This window comes from Exophiala bonariae, assembly GCF_035927105.1.
Source record: "Exophiala bonariae strain CCFEE 5792 chromosome Unknown scaffold_26, whole genome shotgun sequence".
Lineage (NCBI taxonomy): Eukaryota > Fungi > Ascomycota > Eurotiomycetes > Chaetothyriales > Herpotrichiellaceae > Exophiala > Exophiala bonariae.
The window spans coordinates 348,987-366,210 of NW_027042501.1; the positions used below are offsets into that span (position 1 = coordinate 348,987).

At 49.8% G+C, this 17,224-nt stretch overlaps 7 protein-coding genes across 7 annotated transcripts; 3 read left to right on the forward strand and 4 right to left on the reverse strand.

Moving 5' to 3' along the window:
• Nucleotides 1-1,049: 1,049 nt before the first annotated feature.
• LTR84_006833 (uncharacterized protein) lies at nt 1,050-3,518 on the forward strand (the record flags this gene model as incomplete). The annotated part of the gene is made up of 3 exons (XM_064850391.1): nt 1,050-1,648; nt 1,706-2,557; nt 2,606-3,518. 3 exons carry the CDS (start codon nt 1,050-1,052, stop codon nt 3,516-3,518), a joined length of 2,364 nt encoding a protein of 787 aa, XP_064702873.1.
• A 342-nt stretch (nt 3,519-3,860) lies between these two features.
• NOP56 (snoRNP complex protein nop56) lies at nt 3,861-5,481 on the forward strand (the record flags this gene model as incomplete). The annotated part of the gene is made up of 2 exons (XM_064850392.1): nt 3,861-5,150; nt 5,206-5,481. The coding sequence occupies 2 exons, from the start codon at nt 3,861-3,863 to the stop codon at nt 5,479-5,481; spliced, it is 1,566 nt and encodes a 521-aa protein (XP_064702874.1).
• Nucleotides 5,482-6,546: 1,065 nt separating this feature from the next.
• LTR84_006835 (uncharacterized protein) lies at nt 6,547-6,885 on the reverse strand (the record flags this gene model as incomplete). Its single annotated transcript, XM_064850393.1, has 1 exon — nt 6,547-6,885. One exon carries the CDS (start codon nt 6,883-6,885, stop codon nt 6,547-6,549), a length of 339 nt encoding a protein of 112 aa, XP_064702875.1.
• A 2,174-nt stretch (nt 6,886-9,059) lies between these two features.
• Nucleotides 9,060-10,287, reverse strand: LTR84_006836 (uncharacterized protein; the record flags this gene model as incomplete). Its single annotated transcript, XM_064850394.1, has 2 exons — nt 9,060-10,080; nt 10,136-10,287. The coding sequence occupies 2 exons, from the start codon at nt 10,285-10,287 to the stop codon at nt 9,060-9,062; spliced, it is 1,173 nt and encodes a 390-aa protein (XP_064702876.1).
• Nucleotides 10,288-10,366: 79 nt separating this feature from the next.
• Nucleotides 10,367-12,612, reverse strand: CTF1ALPHA (Cutinase transcription factor 1 alpha; the record flags this gene model as incomplete). The annotated part of the gene is made up of 7 exons (XM_064850395.1): nt 10,367-10,796; nt 10,849-11,700; nt 11,762-11,860; nt 11,920-11,945; nt 12,017-12,036; nt 12,383-12,405; nt 12,464-12,612. 7 exons carry the CDS (start codon nt 12,610-12,612, stop codon nt 10,367-10,369), a joined length of 1,599 nt encoding a protein of 532 aa, XP_064702877.1.
• Nucleotides 12,613-13,562: 950 nt separating this feature from the next.
• On the reverse strand, nt 13,563-14,895 carry LTR84_006838 (uncharacterized protein; the record flags this gene model as incomplete). The annotated part of the gene is made up of 2 exons (XM_064850396.1): nt 13,563-14,768; nt 14,827-14,895. 2 exons carry the CDS (start codon nt 14,893-14,895, stop codon nt 13,563-13,565), a joined length of 1,275 nt encoding a protein of 424 aa, XP_064702878.1.
• A 508-nt stretch (nt 14,896-15,403) lies between these two features.
• Nucleotides 15,404-16,966, forward strand: LTR84_006839 (uncharacterized protein; the record flags this gene model as incomplete). The annotated part of the gene is made up of 2 exons (XM_064850397.1): nt 15,404-16,691; nt 16,743-16,966. 2 exons carry the CDS (start codon nt 15,404-15,406, stop codon nt 16,964-16,966), a joined length of 1,512 nt encoding a protein of 503 aa, XP_064702879.1.
• Between the last annotated feature and the right edge of the window lie 258 nt (nt 16,967-17,224).

Sequence of the window (17,224 nt, forward strand, 5' to 3'; positions counted from 1 at the left end):
TTGCCGTCATGTAATAACGACTCAACGGACGGTAGAGGAAATGTTGATTTTCAGGGTGAGGGTTAGGATTCCACGAAGATAATCATCCATTGCTCTTCGTGCTTACCATTTATGGTGAATGTTCAGTTGTGCGAGGTAATATTGTTCGTGAGCAGCTTTGGAGATAAGTCGGGCGTTCTAGTTGAGTTGTTCTATGCAGTCTTGGGTCCAATGTCGATATCGACCGCCATGTGCAAGGACCGATGTCGTTTGATGAATGTGGCTGTGTGGTGAGGCTCAATCCCAGAGATTTACGTGACATCACTCGAGGTTTCGAGACAGGATCCTTACCGGATACTTGCAGGGCCAAGGAGAATCGGCCCTCGAGCCACAATCTACCTCGTATCTTTGAGAATTCCACCATACTCATCTGCGATTCTTCTATCATGGGTCCGACGCAATGGCTAAGACGTTGAGTACCTGCACCGAGTACTGATATTTGAATTTTACACCTCCTGCAGACGACGCTGGGTACAAATTGATGCTCCGTATACTCTCGATCTATCCTGCTTAGGAAGTAAGATTAGGCGAACCTTCCAACCTCCACCAGAGATGATCGATTCGTCGCTGCCTGGAAATGATCCGCAAGTTTGAAACATCAGGGGTTTGACGGGTTGCTAGAGCTACCTACCGAGTACCTAGCTCCCTAGCCCGCACCTATAAGGTTGAAACTTGTGATTATCCTGCTGCTAATTACCTGCCTAGGTAGGTAACGGGCTAGATTTGTCCATCATTCCGGCGTGCGGATAGTCAGGACACTATCCATTAGTACGCATAGCAATCCGTGTACACTTTTCGTTCCAATTTATCTGGTGAAGATACACTCTCGATCTTGATATAAACCACTGTATCATCTTGGCGTACGGAAGTCGACCGCCGCTGAGGACGATGCAGTTCTGAACGCCTCGAAAGCGCAAAAGGCATATGACTTTCGAAACACGTTCCTCGACGCGCGTCACAAATAACTGGGTGAATCAACAGTCACAGCTCGAACGACCGTGGAAATCAACATGAAATGGTCTCATACAAACCACAAGTCAAGCAGTTCTTATCTTCAAGTCAATTCTGAGTCAGACTTACACCTTGGAGACGTCGTGGGAAAAGAAGCACTTTCTTCGACAGCTACCTTTGACTCTGTCGAATCTAAGGCCCCCCGTCAGTTATGTTCACCCAAAAGTCGCCGCACGACATTAGGTATTTACAAAGATAAATGGCGACTCGGCGCATCGGTGGCAGCTCTGGTAGCTATTTTGACGGCATTGATCAATCTCAGCGTTGGGGCATGGGCGACATCTCGCATGGGCGACGGCAATCCCATGTCGAAGGGTATCCTGGTGGAGATATTTCATGGCGACTGCAAAAAGGCATCAACGATGAACACCTGGGCACATCTAGCAATCAACGTTGTTAGCACATGTTTGTTGGCAGGCAGTAACTACTGTATGCAATGTCTGGTTGCTCCCACCAGAGTTGATATCGATCAAGCCCACCGAAAATTCAAGTGGCTTGATATCGGCCTCCCATCCATACGCAATCTCAGATATATCGAAGCTCGACGCAGGTGGCTTTGGATACTTCTGGCGGCATCCTCATTGCCATTGCATCTTCTGTAAGTCTGCTTGAGAAGCCCGTTGAGAGTATGCATAAACTGACCAGCATTTTACAGATTCAATTCGTCGTTCTTCTCATCCATCGCGTCTATGAATTACAGTTCAGTACTCGCAACGCCAGGCTTTCTACAAGGTGACCGCTTTGATTTGAATTCCACCAAATATGTTACTGGCTCCTATGGTTCATCTGCCTACACAGAGCAAGCCCTCACCCGACTCCAAGAGGAAGTCATGACGAATCGTACTCAATTCGAGCGGCTTGAAAACGCAGCATGTATCCTAGCGTACGCCAATGATCTGATCACCAATCGCAGATCAGTCATCATGGTGACCAGTGATGATTCCCCGCGTGCAAACGGCTCTGTTCTGTCATTCACGACCGGTGTTACTGCCATGCCTCAGTCCTATAGCTACGACTGGATTTGTCCACTACCACCTGCTCCTTATTACACTTGGCAGTCTCCATACTATAGCTGCCCCGAACAAATCACCAGAGGTCTAATCGATCCCGAACACTGGACTCCCTTCAACGTAACCGTGCAGTATTGCCTTAGCCAAAAAGTCGAGGAGCAATGTGGCTTTCACGCCAACATAGCTATCATTTGGACTGTTGTCATCTGCAATATCGTCAAGGTTTTGATTATGGTCTTCTTGGCCTACTCTCGTGGTCTTGAGACACCACTCTTGACGGTCGGAGATTCTGTGGCATCATTCATGACCAAACCTGATCCAACCACCGAAGATTCGGGACCGACAACCATTCGCGCAGTTAAAGCTCTGAAGACTAAAAAGGGATCTGATCCATCGAAGATTTGGAGCTCAGACAAACTTGCTGGTTGGCAGCCTTCGAATCGACTCAGATGGTTTCATGCCGTGTCGATTCCACGTTGGTGTTTTACCCTGACCTAGTAAGTCCGACTTGGTGGTAGAGCTAAACCTTACTGACATCTGAATAGTCTTACTGCTTGTCTCTGCACTGTTGGAGGCTTGCTTGGGCCTGCAGTGGCTCAAGTGGCTGAATCCACAGGTGATAAATCCCTTGGAGCTCTTTTCGCAACGGGTCTTGGTAAAGTTCGGCTTGAATCTACTCTCACAAGTTGGAACATAACCTACATGGGCGTGCAACAAGCTATCGTGTCCTCTGTATTGGTTGCGAACTCGCCCCAGTTGGCACTGTCAATCCTTTACTTTGCTATAAATACTGTTCTCACGTCAATGAGTTCGGCAAGCGAGTGGTCACACTTTTCCGTGCGATACGCCGAGAAGCACAAACCGAAACCCCTCAGAACATCCAATCCTGTTGGGAAACAGAGAGGAACCCATTTCCTACAATTGCCTTTCAAATTCGCCATCCCGTTAGGCATCGTGGCGACCCTCCTGCATTGGCTGATCTCACAATCGATCTTCCTGGTCGCCATTTCCGTATACAATCCCGACGGTACACTTGCCAACCCTTTCCAGTTGGCGACTTGTGGATTCAGCCCGATTGGCATGATTTTTGTCATTATCTGCGGTATTGTGATGTTGATCTGTCTACTTTGTATAGGCTTGATCAAGCTCGACGGCACCATGCCCATCGTCAGTAGTTGCTCTGCGGCTATTTCGGCGGCCTGCCATTTGAGATACCCTCCCGGAGGCGGCGCTCGGCAGACCTATCTTCTCGAGGCAAGGGAAGATGCGAGACTCCAACTGGCTCAGGAGCCTGTGGTCTGGGGCAAGTTGGTACAAGATGAGCAAACCTTCCAGTGGAGCAATGAGATATCCCTTGAAGAGCGGAAGCAGTACAGTTTTGTGAGTGGTCAGGGACTAGGGTGGCGGGAAAAAGTGACGACGCCCCTACCAGAGAACAAAAACTTGGATTTTTTATAGACTTTAGTTGTTAGATGTAACACGATCTCATGAGAGCAATCAACCCACAGCATCATCTTTTGACTCTAGTAGAGACAAGGCTGTATCCCACGTGATAAGGCTGTGGTCTCGAGACTATGCTTTGATTGGCCATTCTTTGCCAAGATCTGTCTCCACTTGCACCTTCCCGCAAATCCTGTAGTTTCTCCAAAAATTTTGTAGCCAACGGCGCAAACTGCGGTTTTTGCAGCTTCATCTTTTTGTGCATAGCCACAGCTATTCTGTGGTCAACCCATCTGATACCAATCCACAGTCGGACCCAACTAGTATCCCTCCTACTGTATCGCAGTACCTCCAGCGACGATGGCTGAAGCAAACTACCTCCTGCACGAGGGCCCGATGGGCTACTCAGTTTTCAAAGTCGTGCATCAAGCCGATACTGTTGCCAATCGACTGCGAGAAGTCCAAGAGAGCGTGCAGGACCTCAGCAAATTCGGAAAGATGGTCTCCCTCGTCAGTTTCCTGCCCTTCGAGAGCGGCAAGCAAGCTCTCGAGGAGCTCCACGACATCTCCGAGGGCATCGCTTCCGACTTTTTGAAATCCTTCCTCGAGCTGAACCTCCCCAAGTCCGGGAAGAAAAGTAAGGTCATCTTGGGTGTTTCCGACAAGATTCTTGCCGGCAGTATCAAGAGTGCGTTCCCTACAATTGAGTGTGAGACGGGAGATACAAGTGAGGTGGTGCAGGACATGCTTAGGGGCATCCGACTTCACAATGAGAAACTGCTTAAGCAGTTGCGCGGTGGTGACACCAATACTGCGCAACTCGGTTTGGGCCACGCCTACTCGAGAGCCAAGGTCAAGTTCTCCGTCCAGAAAAACGACAACCATATCATACAAGCTATCGCTATTCTTGACCAGCTGGACAAGGCAGTCAATACTTTCTCCATGCGTGTCCGCGAATGGTATTCATGGCATTTCCCCGAGCTCGTCAAGATTGTCTCGGAGAACCACAAATATGCCAAGGTTGCGTTGTTCGTAAAGGACAAGAAGACCCTTTCAGAGGACAGTTTGCATGATCTTGCTGCGGTGGTTGATGATGATGAAGATATTGCAAAGAGCATCATTGATGCGGCCAAGACGAGTATGGGTCAAGAAATTTCAAAGTCAGACATGGAGAATGTCACACTTTTCGCACAAAGAGTTGTCAGTCTTGCAAACTATCGAAAGACACTTCACACCTACCTTGTTTCTAAGATGGGCGTGGTAGCACCCAATCTAGCAGCTCTTATTGGGGAAATTGTTGGAGCCCGTCTCATCTCCCATGCCGGCAGCCTCACCAACTTGTCAAAATACCCTGCCTCGACTGTACAAATTCTCGGGGCAGAAAAGGCTTTGTTCAGAGCGTTGAAGACCAAAGGCAACACTCCCAAATATGGTCTGTTGTATCACTCATCCTTTATTGGACGTGCTGGTCAAAAGAACAAGGGAAGAATATCCAGATTCCTCGCCAACAAATGCTCTATCGCATCAAGAATCGACAATTTCTCCGAGAACCCATCAACAGTGTTCGGCTTGGCTTTGAAGAAGCAGGTTGAAGAACGATTGGATTTCTACGCCTCGGGAACACAGCCCACGAAGAACGAGGTTGCCATGGTATGTCCAAAATTCCCCCAAGTATTGTAAGCCCCAACTCTAACAAGGTGTGTAGAAAACCGCAATGGACAAAGTCCTCGAAGATTTGGACATTGACCAACCAGTCGACAAAGCAGCCGCCGATGAAGAAACGTTCGACGTCGAACCCACGGCCGTGCAAAAACAGGAGAAGCGAAAGAAGGACAAGTCTGAGAAGAAAGACAAGAAGCGAAAGTCGACTGGTGGTGACGAAGTTGCGGCAGACGAAGACGTGAAGGACAAGAAGAAAAAGCGGAAGTCTCTCGAGGGCGGTGAGGCTGAGGGCAAGAAAAAGAAGAAGGTCAAGGTTTGATCTCTCTTTCGCACTTCAGGGGCAGATGAAAAGGACTTTCATCTGTGATGTTTAAATTACGTGCATGGCGTTGGTTGGCGGTTCGCTGGGTGGTACGGTCACGTCAGGTTGCTGGTTGCTGGTTGCTGGTTTCCAATGAGAAAAGAAAATGATCGCTGTATTGTTGACAGATGTGTACTTGTGAGTTGTTCACCCTCAGCAGACCTGGCCAGGTACCTACCTAGTAGTAGGTGGCTTGGTCAGGATACTATAGCTTCACCTGAAACTCCAGGGCTATGTTCATACATACGAGTAGCTGGACAGCACGAATATCATTGTCACACATCCAATGTTTTGGCCGACACCAGGACCCGACGTTCTGCTCCCGTTCTACGCACGATCCGAATACGTTATCAGGCGGCAGTCAGCGTATTGTGTGTCCAGGATTGCATTAGCTACCTACTCGAAGACAAACACACCGATTATCTATTTTAGACTTTGATCGACGTTCTACTGAGTGTTTAAGTTGTAGGTATGACAACGCCGTAGCCGTGTGTACGAGTATATTTATTCTAGCTAGATCTAGTGTATGATATTAATGGAAAATCCACGCCTTTTCTTTCGCGTTTTATCCGGTCGAGCCGGTAGGCAGGTCGGGTCAGGTCCACTTGCTTGTGATCGCGCCGCCGAGGGAAGACTGGCACGTATGTAAGTAGAGAGCCATGCAAGGATTTCACGCCAATTGTGGTGGAAAACAACACCCATGTATTTCTGTGATTTATTTCTGCTGAACATTTAATGGTACCTGCCCGGGTCTTCAGGCATATATGTAACGATCATGAACGAGATGAAACCACGCGCACAATATCAGACGTTTTAACTAGAAACCGAAGTAATCAGATCCCTCGTTTTCCTTTTCCCCGAACCAGTTTCTCCTGGGGGGAAAAATAGACGAAAGATTCGCTCTCGCTCTCGCTCGCGCCATAGATGCATGGATACAATATATTTCATGCAAACAACCATTCCACGAATGTTTCCATCATTCGTTCGTACAACAAATCAATCAACACAGCCCTAACTCAAAGTTCAATAAGACGACCCGGACGAGAAACTATGCAGAGACTTGGCATCCGCCTCCTGCTGCTGCTCTTTCGCCGACGAGCTCTTGCTGCTGCCCTTGTTGAATTTCGAGGACCACCAACTCGTTTTGTTGTTTTGCTGTTGCTCGTGTTGTGTTGTTGTTGTTGAAGGCTGCGACTGCGATTGCGATGATGACAGTGAAGATTTCTGTTGCTGGATCCGCTTGCTCTCCGGGTTCTCGACGCTCAGCGTGCGGCCTTCGGCGGCGGCGCGGGCGCGCATGGCGTCGCGGTGCTGTGTTGCGTAGCCTTCGAGGAAGTAGTTTGTTGCGAGGGCGCCGGACATGATGGCTGGTGGGCTCGTTGTTGGGATTGGGTTGGCTATGAGGTGGATTTGGATGGGTGGTTGGGTCGAGAGAGCGAGGAGGTTGTCGGTGCTCGTGGTGGTCCCGGGATCAGTGATGGATCAGGTATGTATGTGAGACGTCACGGAAATATAGCGGCGCTGTTGAAGGGGGACTTGAGGATGACAGAGTCAAGGTCGATAACGTGCTGTGGTTGAGTAAGGTGATTTATGCAAGCTGACAGGGTCCCGTGTTTATTTGGTCTGACTGTATCAAGGAGGCGAGAGGTCAAGTATTCAACTTTGAGAAGACGTATTGGAATTATGATTGTGATAAGGAGACTGTCCGAAAGAAAAGGGGAGATGCGTTCCCCCGTTTATATATGCCTGATCATTGAGCCACAAAGGAGGGAGACAACCAGGGGGAGTCAGAGATGGGTTCCGCTCGTACTCGCATTTCGCTCACCTAATTCAATTACCAAGGGCAGGTAGTTACTGGTAGACAGTCCATTATGGCGTCAACTCTCAAGCTCTCATGGTTTTGCTTTCAAAGCCTTTTTTTTTCTCCCAGCGTGCTCTTTGTTCCGAACACGGCGTACGCACAATACTTGCGCAATCTACCCAAGCGCATCATACGGGTGTGAAACTCGCGAATGGCCATGGCAATAGCGTAAGGGCAGGCCAATCAGACACAATCGTTGACGAGCGGAATGAGATTGATTGATTCAACGATTGATAATGACTCCCAAAGGGCGTGTCCAGTAGTAGCTGAGCAGTAGTGAGCTCCGTCGTTCAGACCCGCATTATGCTTTTTTTCTTGGGAAGAGGGCGGACCTCAGCCTTCTGCTATTAATTGAGATGGCCTTTCGAGCTCCGACTAGTGGGATGCGCTCAACTAGCCCCGCTATGTTTAGATGGTGGCAGTGCGGGTTTGGCGGTCTGAGGCGTGACTCGTGAGAGACGAGTGGGACGTGCTCTTGAAGCGTACACCTGCATTTCCGTAATACGATAAGTCAGCAACTCCGAGCGCCGCACCTTTTCTTTCACTTGAACCCCGACGACGCTTGACATGTTGTCTTGGCTCGGCGTCAACGTGGAAGGACAAGATGACATCTTTCCCTGGAGATCTAGAGGAGACTCTCTCATGTTACAGAAAATAGGTAGATCAAATCATATCCCCCTCGCGTGATGGAGGTCTGTACGTGAAGGGGCGCTGTGCACGAGACAGAACGTACTAGGTACGAGTCAATAATGCTGAAGCTGAAGCTGAAGCTGAACTCCGTGCACGTTCTGGACTCGTTCGGTCCGTAGGGCTGAAGATGAAAACCCCGAGTCATGACAATGACAAACGCCAACGCCAACATCAGAGGTATTGCCCAGCCAAAGCACGCCCTTGGCTGTCAACTACGACCTCAAAGAGGACAAAGCACACTGGACGGGAGTCACCCCCCACGAGGGACAGACAGTTCGAGTCAGTTTAGTTCAGTACGTTTCACATCGCCTAAATTAGTTTCTTCAATTTTCTTCTCGAGTCTTCGGTAAATAAATATGTTCAAACGATGTACTTGGCAGCCTTATTTTCCATCAAAGGGCGGAACACTAGAACTACTTGCCTCTAGTTAGTCTCTCCATGCCAACGCCTCTGGATATCACCCACTGGCATTCATTTTCTTGCTTGGGGAGTCGGGAGTCATAAAGACGGGGAACGTCAAGTGACTCCGACGCCGCTGGCCAAGTACAACGACCCGCGACACAAAACATGGATTCAAGCATTTTTTGCACAGCTCTGACCTGGCACATAGAGAATCTGGTTTTCAAGAATGGCCGAGAAGCCAACTCTTTAGAGCGGTGTACCATGCAATGGTAGGAGGCAAGTAGTGTTCGATGTAGAGACAGAGATTGTTCGCTTGATTCTTTTAGCCTGTCTTGAGTAAGGTATATGCATTTCCATTTCCGCATACGCTTTTATGTCCTGTACCGTGTAAACCATCCACTCTCATCCCGCCTCAAACTCAGGCTGCTCGCTGTTGTATGATACAATGTTTCATTTTCCATTCCCATTCCCATTCCCATTCTCGATTCCTCTGCCCAGGCTAGAACACTGGCTTGACCGGTGTTGACTCGATGAATCCCGCTGTCGAACCTGTTCTGACTTGGCTCTCACCACAAACTAGCTATTACGCACCGTCGAGCCCCATCCCAGCCATCTCACCGTTGATGCCAAAGAACTGGAACCAGTCTTCGACATTAAGCGTTGTGGGCGCAATCGGCGCATTCCCAATAGAACTCGTCGACCACCCATCACTGTCATGCATCTCCATGCCGGGGCCCATAATCCCCGCCATCGTCCCTGACGCCCACACTTGATTTTGCTGTTGGCCGGATAAATCCATGTGCGGCATCTGCTGCCCACCCATCGAGTGGCCACCCGACATTTGCAGCTGCGGATCCACAGCGTGGTTCATCAGCGGGCTGGCGAAATTCGTGGCATCGCCGATGGTGCCGTCTGGGAAGAGCTGATCTGGTTGGAAGTTCTCCCAGAGTTGTTGCGAGATATTTGGTGAGTCGCGTGTTACGAGGAAAAGGTCCGGTGGTGTCGCGGGGATGGAGTAGCCATTGAACGGAGAGTTGGCGCGCGTAGGCCCTCGAGAGGGCAGGCGTGATGCGCCTCTTGATCGTGAGGCTGGTAGGTATTGCTCGTGTGGGAGGGGTGGAGAGCCTAGGTAGTTGGCATTGTGGCTCTGTGAGGCTTCTCGTGACGGCGTCACTGCAGGTGTTTGAGGTCGGGATCGTTCGTAGGACATCTGAGGCGCCGGTGGGCCCACATTGAAGCCTAAATCGATATCGTCAAATTTGCGTTTCGTCGGGTGAGGCGGTGGTGGGATTTGAGTCATCGGGACATGTGCATTGTGATTTGCACCATTGGTATTTCCGTTCGCATGTCCCTGAGCGGCAGCATTTTTAGCACGTTGTGCTTTTCGCCCCGTCGCCTTCTGTAGCCTCTCCTCCAAGACCTTGTTTCCAAGAATTGACTCAAACAGGGTATGTACCATCTTTGCGACAAGCCATACTTTGGATACTTCTTTCAAGGCACTCATACAAACATTGATCCGTTCTTGACTGGCCGACACAACTGAGGGTACTGAAGAGCGCATTTGATAGACATGCATGATCAAGGCTGAGAATAAACTGTACACGCTGTACAAACGTTAGCTACGTGAAAAAAAAGCCCTGGTGCAGTAGAAACACTTACATGAATGCTGGTTGATACTTGACTTGGTCATGAGCAAGTAAATTCTCCATGATTGAAGTTATCATACCAGCTGCCTGGAAAGCAATCGTTCTCGATGGGTATGCCATATCCACATTGTCGTAGTCGTGCGGTTTAGTCGTTGCAGGTGGCATGTGAGCTCGATGAAGGAGGCAAAGAGTGGTACTAAATTGCTTAGTTTTGGGATCGTATGGAAGGATGCAAGTCCACTCACTAATAATTCGAGTGCAACAGTGCAGACCAGAAATGATGCCGTGACCGTTCCCAGTACACTTCACGAGGACAATTCTGAAGCCAATCTGCCAAAGCCATGTCACTGTGAGTCAGGTCGATAGCATTGGTTCGTCTGGCTTTGGATGCGACCGAATATTGTTGAGATAACACCAATCCCATGATCTCGCACAGCTTCACGTACTGAAGAAAGAATTGTACGTGAACGGCCTCGTGTTGATAATCATTGGTTGGTTCTCCTTCATCCTCGATGAAATCTTCTTCTGTGATCATTTCCACATCCGAGTCATCGGTGTTGATGGAGACTGGTCGACCAAGAGCAACGGCGACTGATCGATCTCTCGTGAACAGTGACCACCATACTCGCTTCCACAAGCGTTTGTCCTGTCGGCTGAGTTGGGAGCTTTCCACACTAAGCGCAAGTTAGTACGGCTTTCTCAAGACATGTCTACCGAAAAGACTACCTTCGATGCATGCCGGCGCCTTGGGCAACCACAATGGCCACCCGGGTCCAGTAAAAGACGTTTTTAGTCACATCTGCTGCTATGTTAGACCGAGCATAGTCGGCAAACTCGATCGCTTGTTCCGTAGTCTTACCTTCAGGTCCCTCCCAGTACCAGCCCATCAATATCAGAGCCTGAACGATGGTGATGCGATCGTCTTCATAATTGGCGTCGTACAACGCCTTGGCACGTTTGTAGAAAGTCATTGCTGCAGGCGTTGTTGAACCCGTGGCATCCATGAGCTGCGGATTTGTGCAGACCCTGGAACCAGCCAGTAGGATAGCCTGAAGTAGCAGCAGTGAGGGCGGATTCTTAGTGTCTTTGTACCTCTTCATGAAGCGGGTTCTATTGATGACTGGCACAATGGGAGCGACCCAACGAAAGTAGGCATCGACAAGCTCGTCACACAATGCTCGAGGCGGTAGTAAGAATGCACCTCTCTGCTGCAATATCTCTATCTCCATCTGGTCTGGTTCCGTCAGGCGAGCACGTGCACCACGAATGTTTTCTGGTAGGGGATAATGAACAACATCGGTGGTACCATGCCGATCATGCACGAGTAACGACAGGTTTGAAGATTCGCCCAAGTAAGCGACACGGCCTGCTTCTTTGATGGGGGCTCGAGCAAATTTGGGCTTCATGAACTGAGCCATGGTACTGTTGTTGGCAGCCTGTTGGGCGGCTTGAGCCTCGGACATTTGGGTTGAAGGCATGCCATCTGGGGAATTATAACCCAATGTCTGCTTCGAACGTGGTTGTTGGGTGGCAGGAGTTTCACTTGGAGTAGCTGGCTGCTGCGAGTCTCCAGCCTCACTAGAATAAGTAGGTTAGACCGGTGGGCATGCTTGGTGAGCGGCGTTTGATAGATTCATACCTTTCCTCATCTTTTGCCCGGGAGGTGCCTGCCCTTTTTCGTTTGGGTACCGGAATTCGACATTCGATCGAAAAGGCCACGCAGTTTGTGCATGGCACTCTGACTGATTATCAGTATTGAAGATTTGGATTGTAGTACAACAACATCATTTGACTTACCCGAGGGATGCCGCATCACATCTTACCTGTGGACAGTTAGCAACAGGTCACCTGACCACACACCTTTTCAGCCGTGATGCCAGTCATGGCGACGTACTTTGCGGGCGTGACATGTTTCTATAGAAGAAAGCGGTTAGCATTCGACGTTCAAAGGAAGATGCCCTACAAATGGGATGCGAGCGCAACCGGTAACTGGGAGGCTCTCTGCAGCGGTCGGTGAAAGTGAAGATAGGCGACTGAAAGAAGGACGAGCAGGATGGACCGAGGTTCTCGGTCTGTCGCGTCCACCACAAGGAACAAAAAGTATCAACTGCGCCTGTCCACAATAGGATTCTTCTTGTGGTCGTGCGACAGAGTCACCGATATATAAAGACTGACGATTTTCCTGATGCCATTGTGTATTGTCCACGGCAATAATTCACAAAAGATGTATGCAGGCTGAAGCGAAGGAGGAGAAGCTTACCACAAGCTCGAGATGCACGTTGCCTGCCCCAGAGTCATCAGTGAAAGCTCAGAAAAGACAAGAGGGGTTTCTATATCATACCTTCGAAAACTAGGATGACCAGGCGTTTGACTGGGAGGCGCACTGTTGGTGGTGGTCCCGGTGGCAGGATTCTTCTCGGTTGAAGTAGACTGCGCAGGTGTCTGATCGGATGTAGACGGTGCCTCGGATTGAGGACTTGCGGCGCTCATGGCAGGAGGAGAGGGGTGTTTGCAGAATGATTCTTGTGACTCGGAATGGTGATATGGGCACCAAGGTGCATAGCGCGGAAGAGTAAAACAGGTAGGAGTCGTTGTCGTAGTCGTTGGCGGCGATGAGGGTTGTAGAGATGCAGAATAATGACTACGGCGTACGGTGTACGGGGTACTTGGTCTGCCTTCCTTCCTCCATGGCTGGTCCGGGCTGAGATGGGCGGTGCGAATCGGCCACGGGCATGATTTGTGGAGGGACCGCCTAGGATCCGACCCTAAGCATGCACAACCCTCCCTCAATGCTTAGGCTCCTAAGGCTCGTTAGGCAGCTTAGGCTCGGTGCGGGTAAAGAATTGTACCATGTCTCCCCCAACGTAGTGCACTAAACATCAACTAGGCTATACTCCCGCACCCGGAACGCCCGCTAGGAGATCCAAGGGGATTGTGGCTGGTCCAGGTCCTGTGGCCTGAGCAGACTCAGTCTGATCAGTCCAAATATCAGTGCAATTGTTGCATTCTAGTGCATTTACTCCTGACTTCTAACTGATTCAGGCTACTTCTCGTCCTGTCGCAATTCAAGTCTTGAAAGTGGTCGCTAGATATGCTCCCTTGACCCAATTACACCTCGCATCACACCTCCATCGCGGCCTGTCCTTCGGCTGCAAAGCAAAATGTGGGGTAGTTCTGGGGGGCATTCAAAAAACATTCCACTTTCACATGATCCCTCGGCTCAGTTGATCGTATGTCGTATTCGTGTTCTTGCTGTAGTGAATCGTGATATGTCCTCTGTACTCGGTACCTACAGACTCACTTCTATCTTCCCGTTCCATCCATGCTAAATCAAATTATGCTTCAGGAACAGATGCAAGTCCTCTTCCCACATGTCTCGAATCTCCACACCCAACGCCTTCCCCTGACTGATCATGTACACTCCTCGGTGCTGAGGAAATCTAAGTATCTATAGATGCATGTCGTCGTGATCTGGCTGGATCTATCCCGGTCGATGCAATCTGCTCGACGGCTTCTTGCATATCATCCTCCCCTGCCGATGATGACTCGGTGCTCCAGTCCTGTGACGCTTTGCCCGATTCGGTCTGTTTCGCTATCTTGTTGCCCGGTGTAGATTGGAAGAAATCCATCGTCCGAAGCCCTCGAACGTCTCCGGCCTTCATTTGTTGCATCCGCTGCCCACTCTGTCTTTGCCGCTGTATCATCTCTCGCACAGGTATCATCGCCGCATCTCGACAAGCTTCTTTGATGTCGCTGCCTGACATTCCAGTCATGACTCGGGATAGATGGGCAAGATCCATATTTTCGGAATCAATCTTCGTGTCTTTCAGCATAATCTTCAATATCTTGAGGCGTTGTGCCATGTCTGGTAGTGAGACTGGGAATTTCTTAGGCATACGCCGCAATATGGCATCGTCAATATCCTGTATCCGGTTCGTAGCGCCGAGAACCAATATTCGTTGAGGCCGACCAGTGACAGTGGCTGATGCCAAACCATCCCAGTGTGTCATGAACTCTGCCTTGACCATTCCACTTGCTTCGTGTTCACCGCTATGTCGTACACCCAGCACCGCATCGATTTCGTCAATGAAGACTATGGTGGGCTCCAACTTCCTTGCCAGGCTGAAGACTGCATTGACTAACTTATTGGAATCACCAAACCACTTCTCGGTCAAGGTAGAAATGTGTAGGTTGATGAAACATGCTCCGCTTTCATGGGCTAGTGCTTTGGCAAGCATGGTTTTTCCGCATCCTGGTTGACCATAGAGCAAAACTCCAGAAGGCGCAGACAGTAATGAGGATGTACTGGCATAGAGGTCGGGCATGGTAAGAGGGTATATAACCGTTTCTCGCAACTCTTCAATAATGTCACTGAGACCACCGATGTCGTCAAAAGAGACTGGAATGTCTTCGGCGAATACCAAATCTTGCAAAATGACCTGCTCGTATTGTGATAGACGGAGATCTTCCATTCGTGGTCGATCAAAAATCAGAGACGAGGATGGGGATCCCTGGTCATTATCGGGCGCGTCGAGTCTACGCAGGATCGCCGCGGATGCCAGTTGGGCACGCTGTTTGGAATCAGCCTCCGGATCCAGGTTGATCTGGCTCACTATGTAGCGCGCGATGAAAAAGCCACCGATGGCCTATGGTTGTCAGTCTTAGCGACTCATCCAAAAGGTACTGAGGAGCAAGTGAACGTACTATGGGTGCGGCGATGGCGTACTCTTCGAGGATTCGCTGCCACCAGAGGCGACCTCTGTCTGGAGCCATGGTGTTTAACCAAGGCAGAGAGACAGCTGTGACGCCCAGTAAAAAATCGTAGGGACTTAGGAACGACATCGATCTCAATAGAACCAGAAGGTTGAGCGCATGGTCGACCAGATTGAAGTTGAACCACCGCCCCGATAATTAGCCGAGATGCACCGCCACAGATGGAGTTGACCAGAATTGCCAAGTCAATTCGAAGTCTATCGACAGTGTCTACAAGCAAGGGAACAGACGATTTTACGAGGTTAAAGATAGTTGCTCACATTGGTGCTTCGAAAGCCTCCATAGCTGGAATTTGAGGTCCAACACTCGAAAAGGTGGCGAGATCATGTGACGCAATGGTAATGTCACGTGTTATAGGTTATAAGCTAGTCCTCCTTGGGTGAATTGTTTTGATCTCCTCTCAATTGAGCTTTCGTGCCTCTGCTGGCAAGCGCTTCTTCAATTCACCACACCACAGCGTCACCAGCTCGCCGTTCTCGTTCAACCAAACTCATACACGCATTTCATGATGAAAGGCCTCGCTGATCTTATTGACTCGGACATGGAGGACTCGACCAATTTTATTGATGAGAACTCTATTCTCTCCTCTGCCTCCGACGCGAGCGCAGCCTCCTCAGAAAATGGGAACCCAAGCAAGCGCAACAAGAAACGGCGCTCGGTGAATCTGCCCCCCAAATCGCGGTCCAAAGTTCAAAAGACTTCGACCACGACTGCAAAACAACCCACGGCAAAACAAGCGGCTGCGAGACGCAAGGCCCTCGAAGAACAGATTAACGATCATGATGATGAACTCGAAGACAATGAGGCTGTGCCAGAATTTGCTCCCCCGAAGCCGAAGAAAGCTGCTGGGGCACCCGCTAAACCCAGAGCAACCAAAAAGGCCGCCGCTCAAAAGAAGATTGAGAAAGAAGAAGATATGGAAATAGAGCAGACACCAGCAGTGGCACGCTCAAATCATGCTGGTGTTCAGACTCAGCCTGCAATTGTCAAGGTCGCCCCAAAGCAGACGGCCTCAAAGTCCAAAGCTAAACAGGAAACACACGCCATTGTCCCAGAATCACAAGGCACAGCACAAATAATGGAGGAAGAGCAGAGCGAGTTGGCGGTAGTGGAACCAGTGGTGAAAGTCAAGAATCCTGCGCGGGCAACCTCAAGATCACGACAAGAACCGCCTTTTCGAAGACGGGCTGGGAGTGCATCCGACACTGAAAGAGGTGACCCCAACCTTCGACGCAAATTGGGAGATATAACACGCAAATTTGAGAATGTAGACCTCAAATATCGGACTCTGAAGGAGGTTGGGGTCAATGAGGCCAATGCCAATATGGAAAAGCTTCGAAAACAATGTGATGCAACGGTCAAAGCATCCAATGAGTTGATAGCCTCACTCAAGAAAGAGTTGGCTGCCCAGGCTCCGCAAGCCCAGGAAGCACGAAAACTAAAAACCCAGATGCAGAGTCAAGAAAACGAGGTCAACAGGCTTCGGGAAACAGCCACCGAACTCGCAAAATCTCTCAGTGATGCGCAAAATGAGATTAAGGCGCTTCAGGCCAAGGTCGCCGCCGCTCGAGCTGCTTCGACCGAGCAAGCGGTTGTCAAACAGCCACCTGTGAGCGCCAAAAAGGCGATGATTCAGCGACCCACGGCAACAGGATCCGCAGAAGCGGCGCATGCAGCACAGGTTGCACAGATGAAAGAGGACCTGTACAGTGACTTGACAGGGCTAATCATCAGAGGTGTGAAGAAGACAGAAGAAGGGGATACGTATGACTGCATCCAAACAGGAAGAAACGGAAGTAAGTAAATCAATCGCGAGACTCACAAAAGCACGGCTAATGGAGACATAGCATTGCACTTCAAGCTATACGTGGACCAGGAAGACGCCAGAACCACCAGCTTTGAGGAAACCGAGTTTCTGTACACGCCCCTCCTTGATGCTAAACGAGATCATGAAATGATGGAATTGATGCCAAGTTATTTGACCGAGGACATTACCTTTGCCAGACAGAATGCTGCCAAGTTCTATGGCCGGGTAGTAGATACTTTAACCAAGCGACGGGCAGAGGATTGAGTTTTACGATGCTGGTCAATGAATGTGTTATGATAAGCAATGATTGATTTGGAACGGCAGAGGGGCCAAGTTGGGTATGACGGCTACCAGACCAGCGGAGTTTTGCGAGGCCTACCTTGGTATGCATTGGATTGAGACAACATCCACAAGTGTTTTGAAAAGAACTCTTGTTTGCGGATACGGTGAGTCTGTTTGAGATACCTGAAGGTCCGGGACGGAGATACCTGAGCTCCGGGCGATAAATACCTTTTTGGCTTA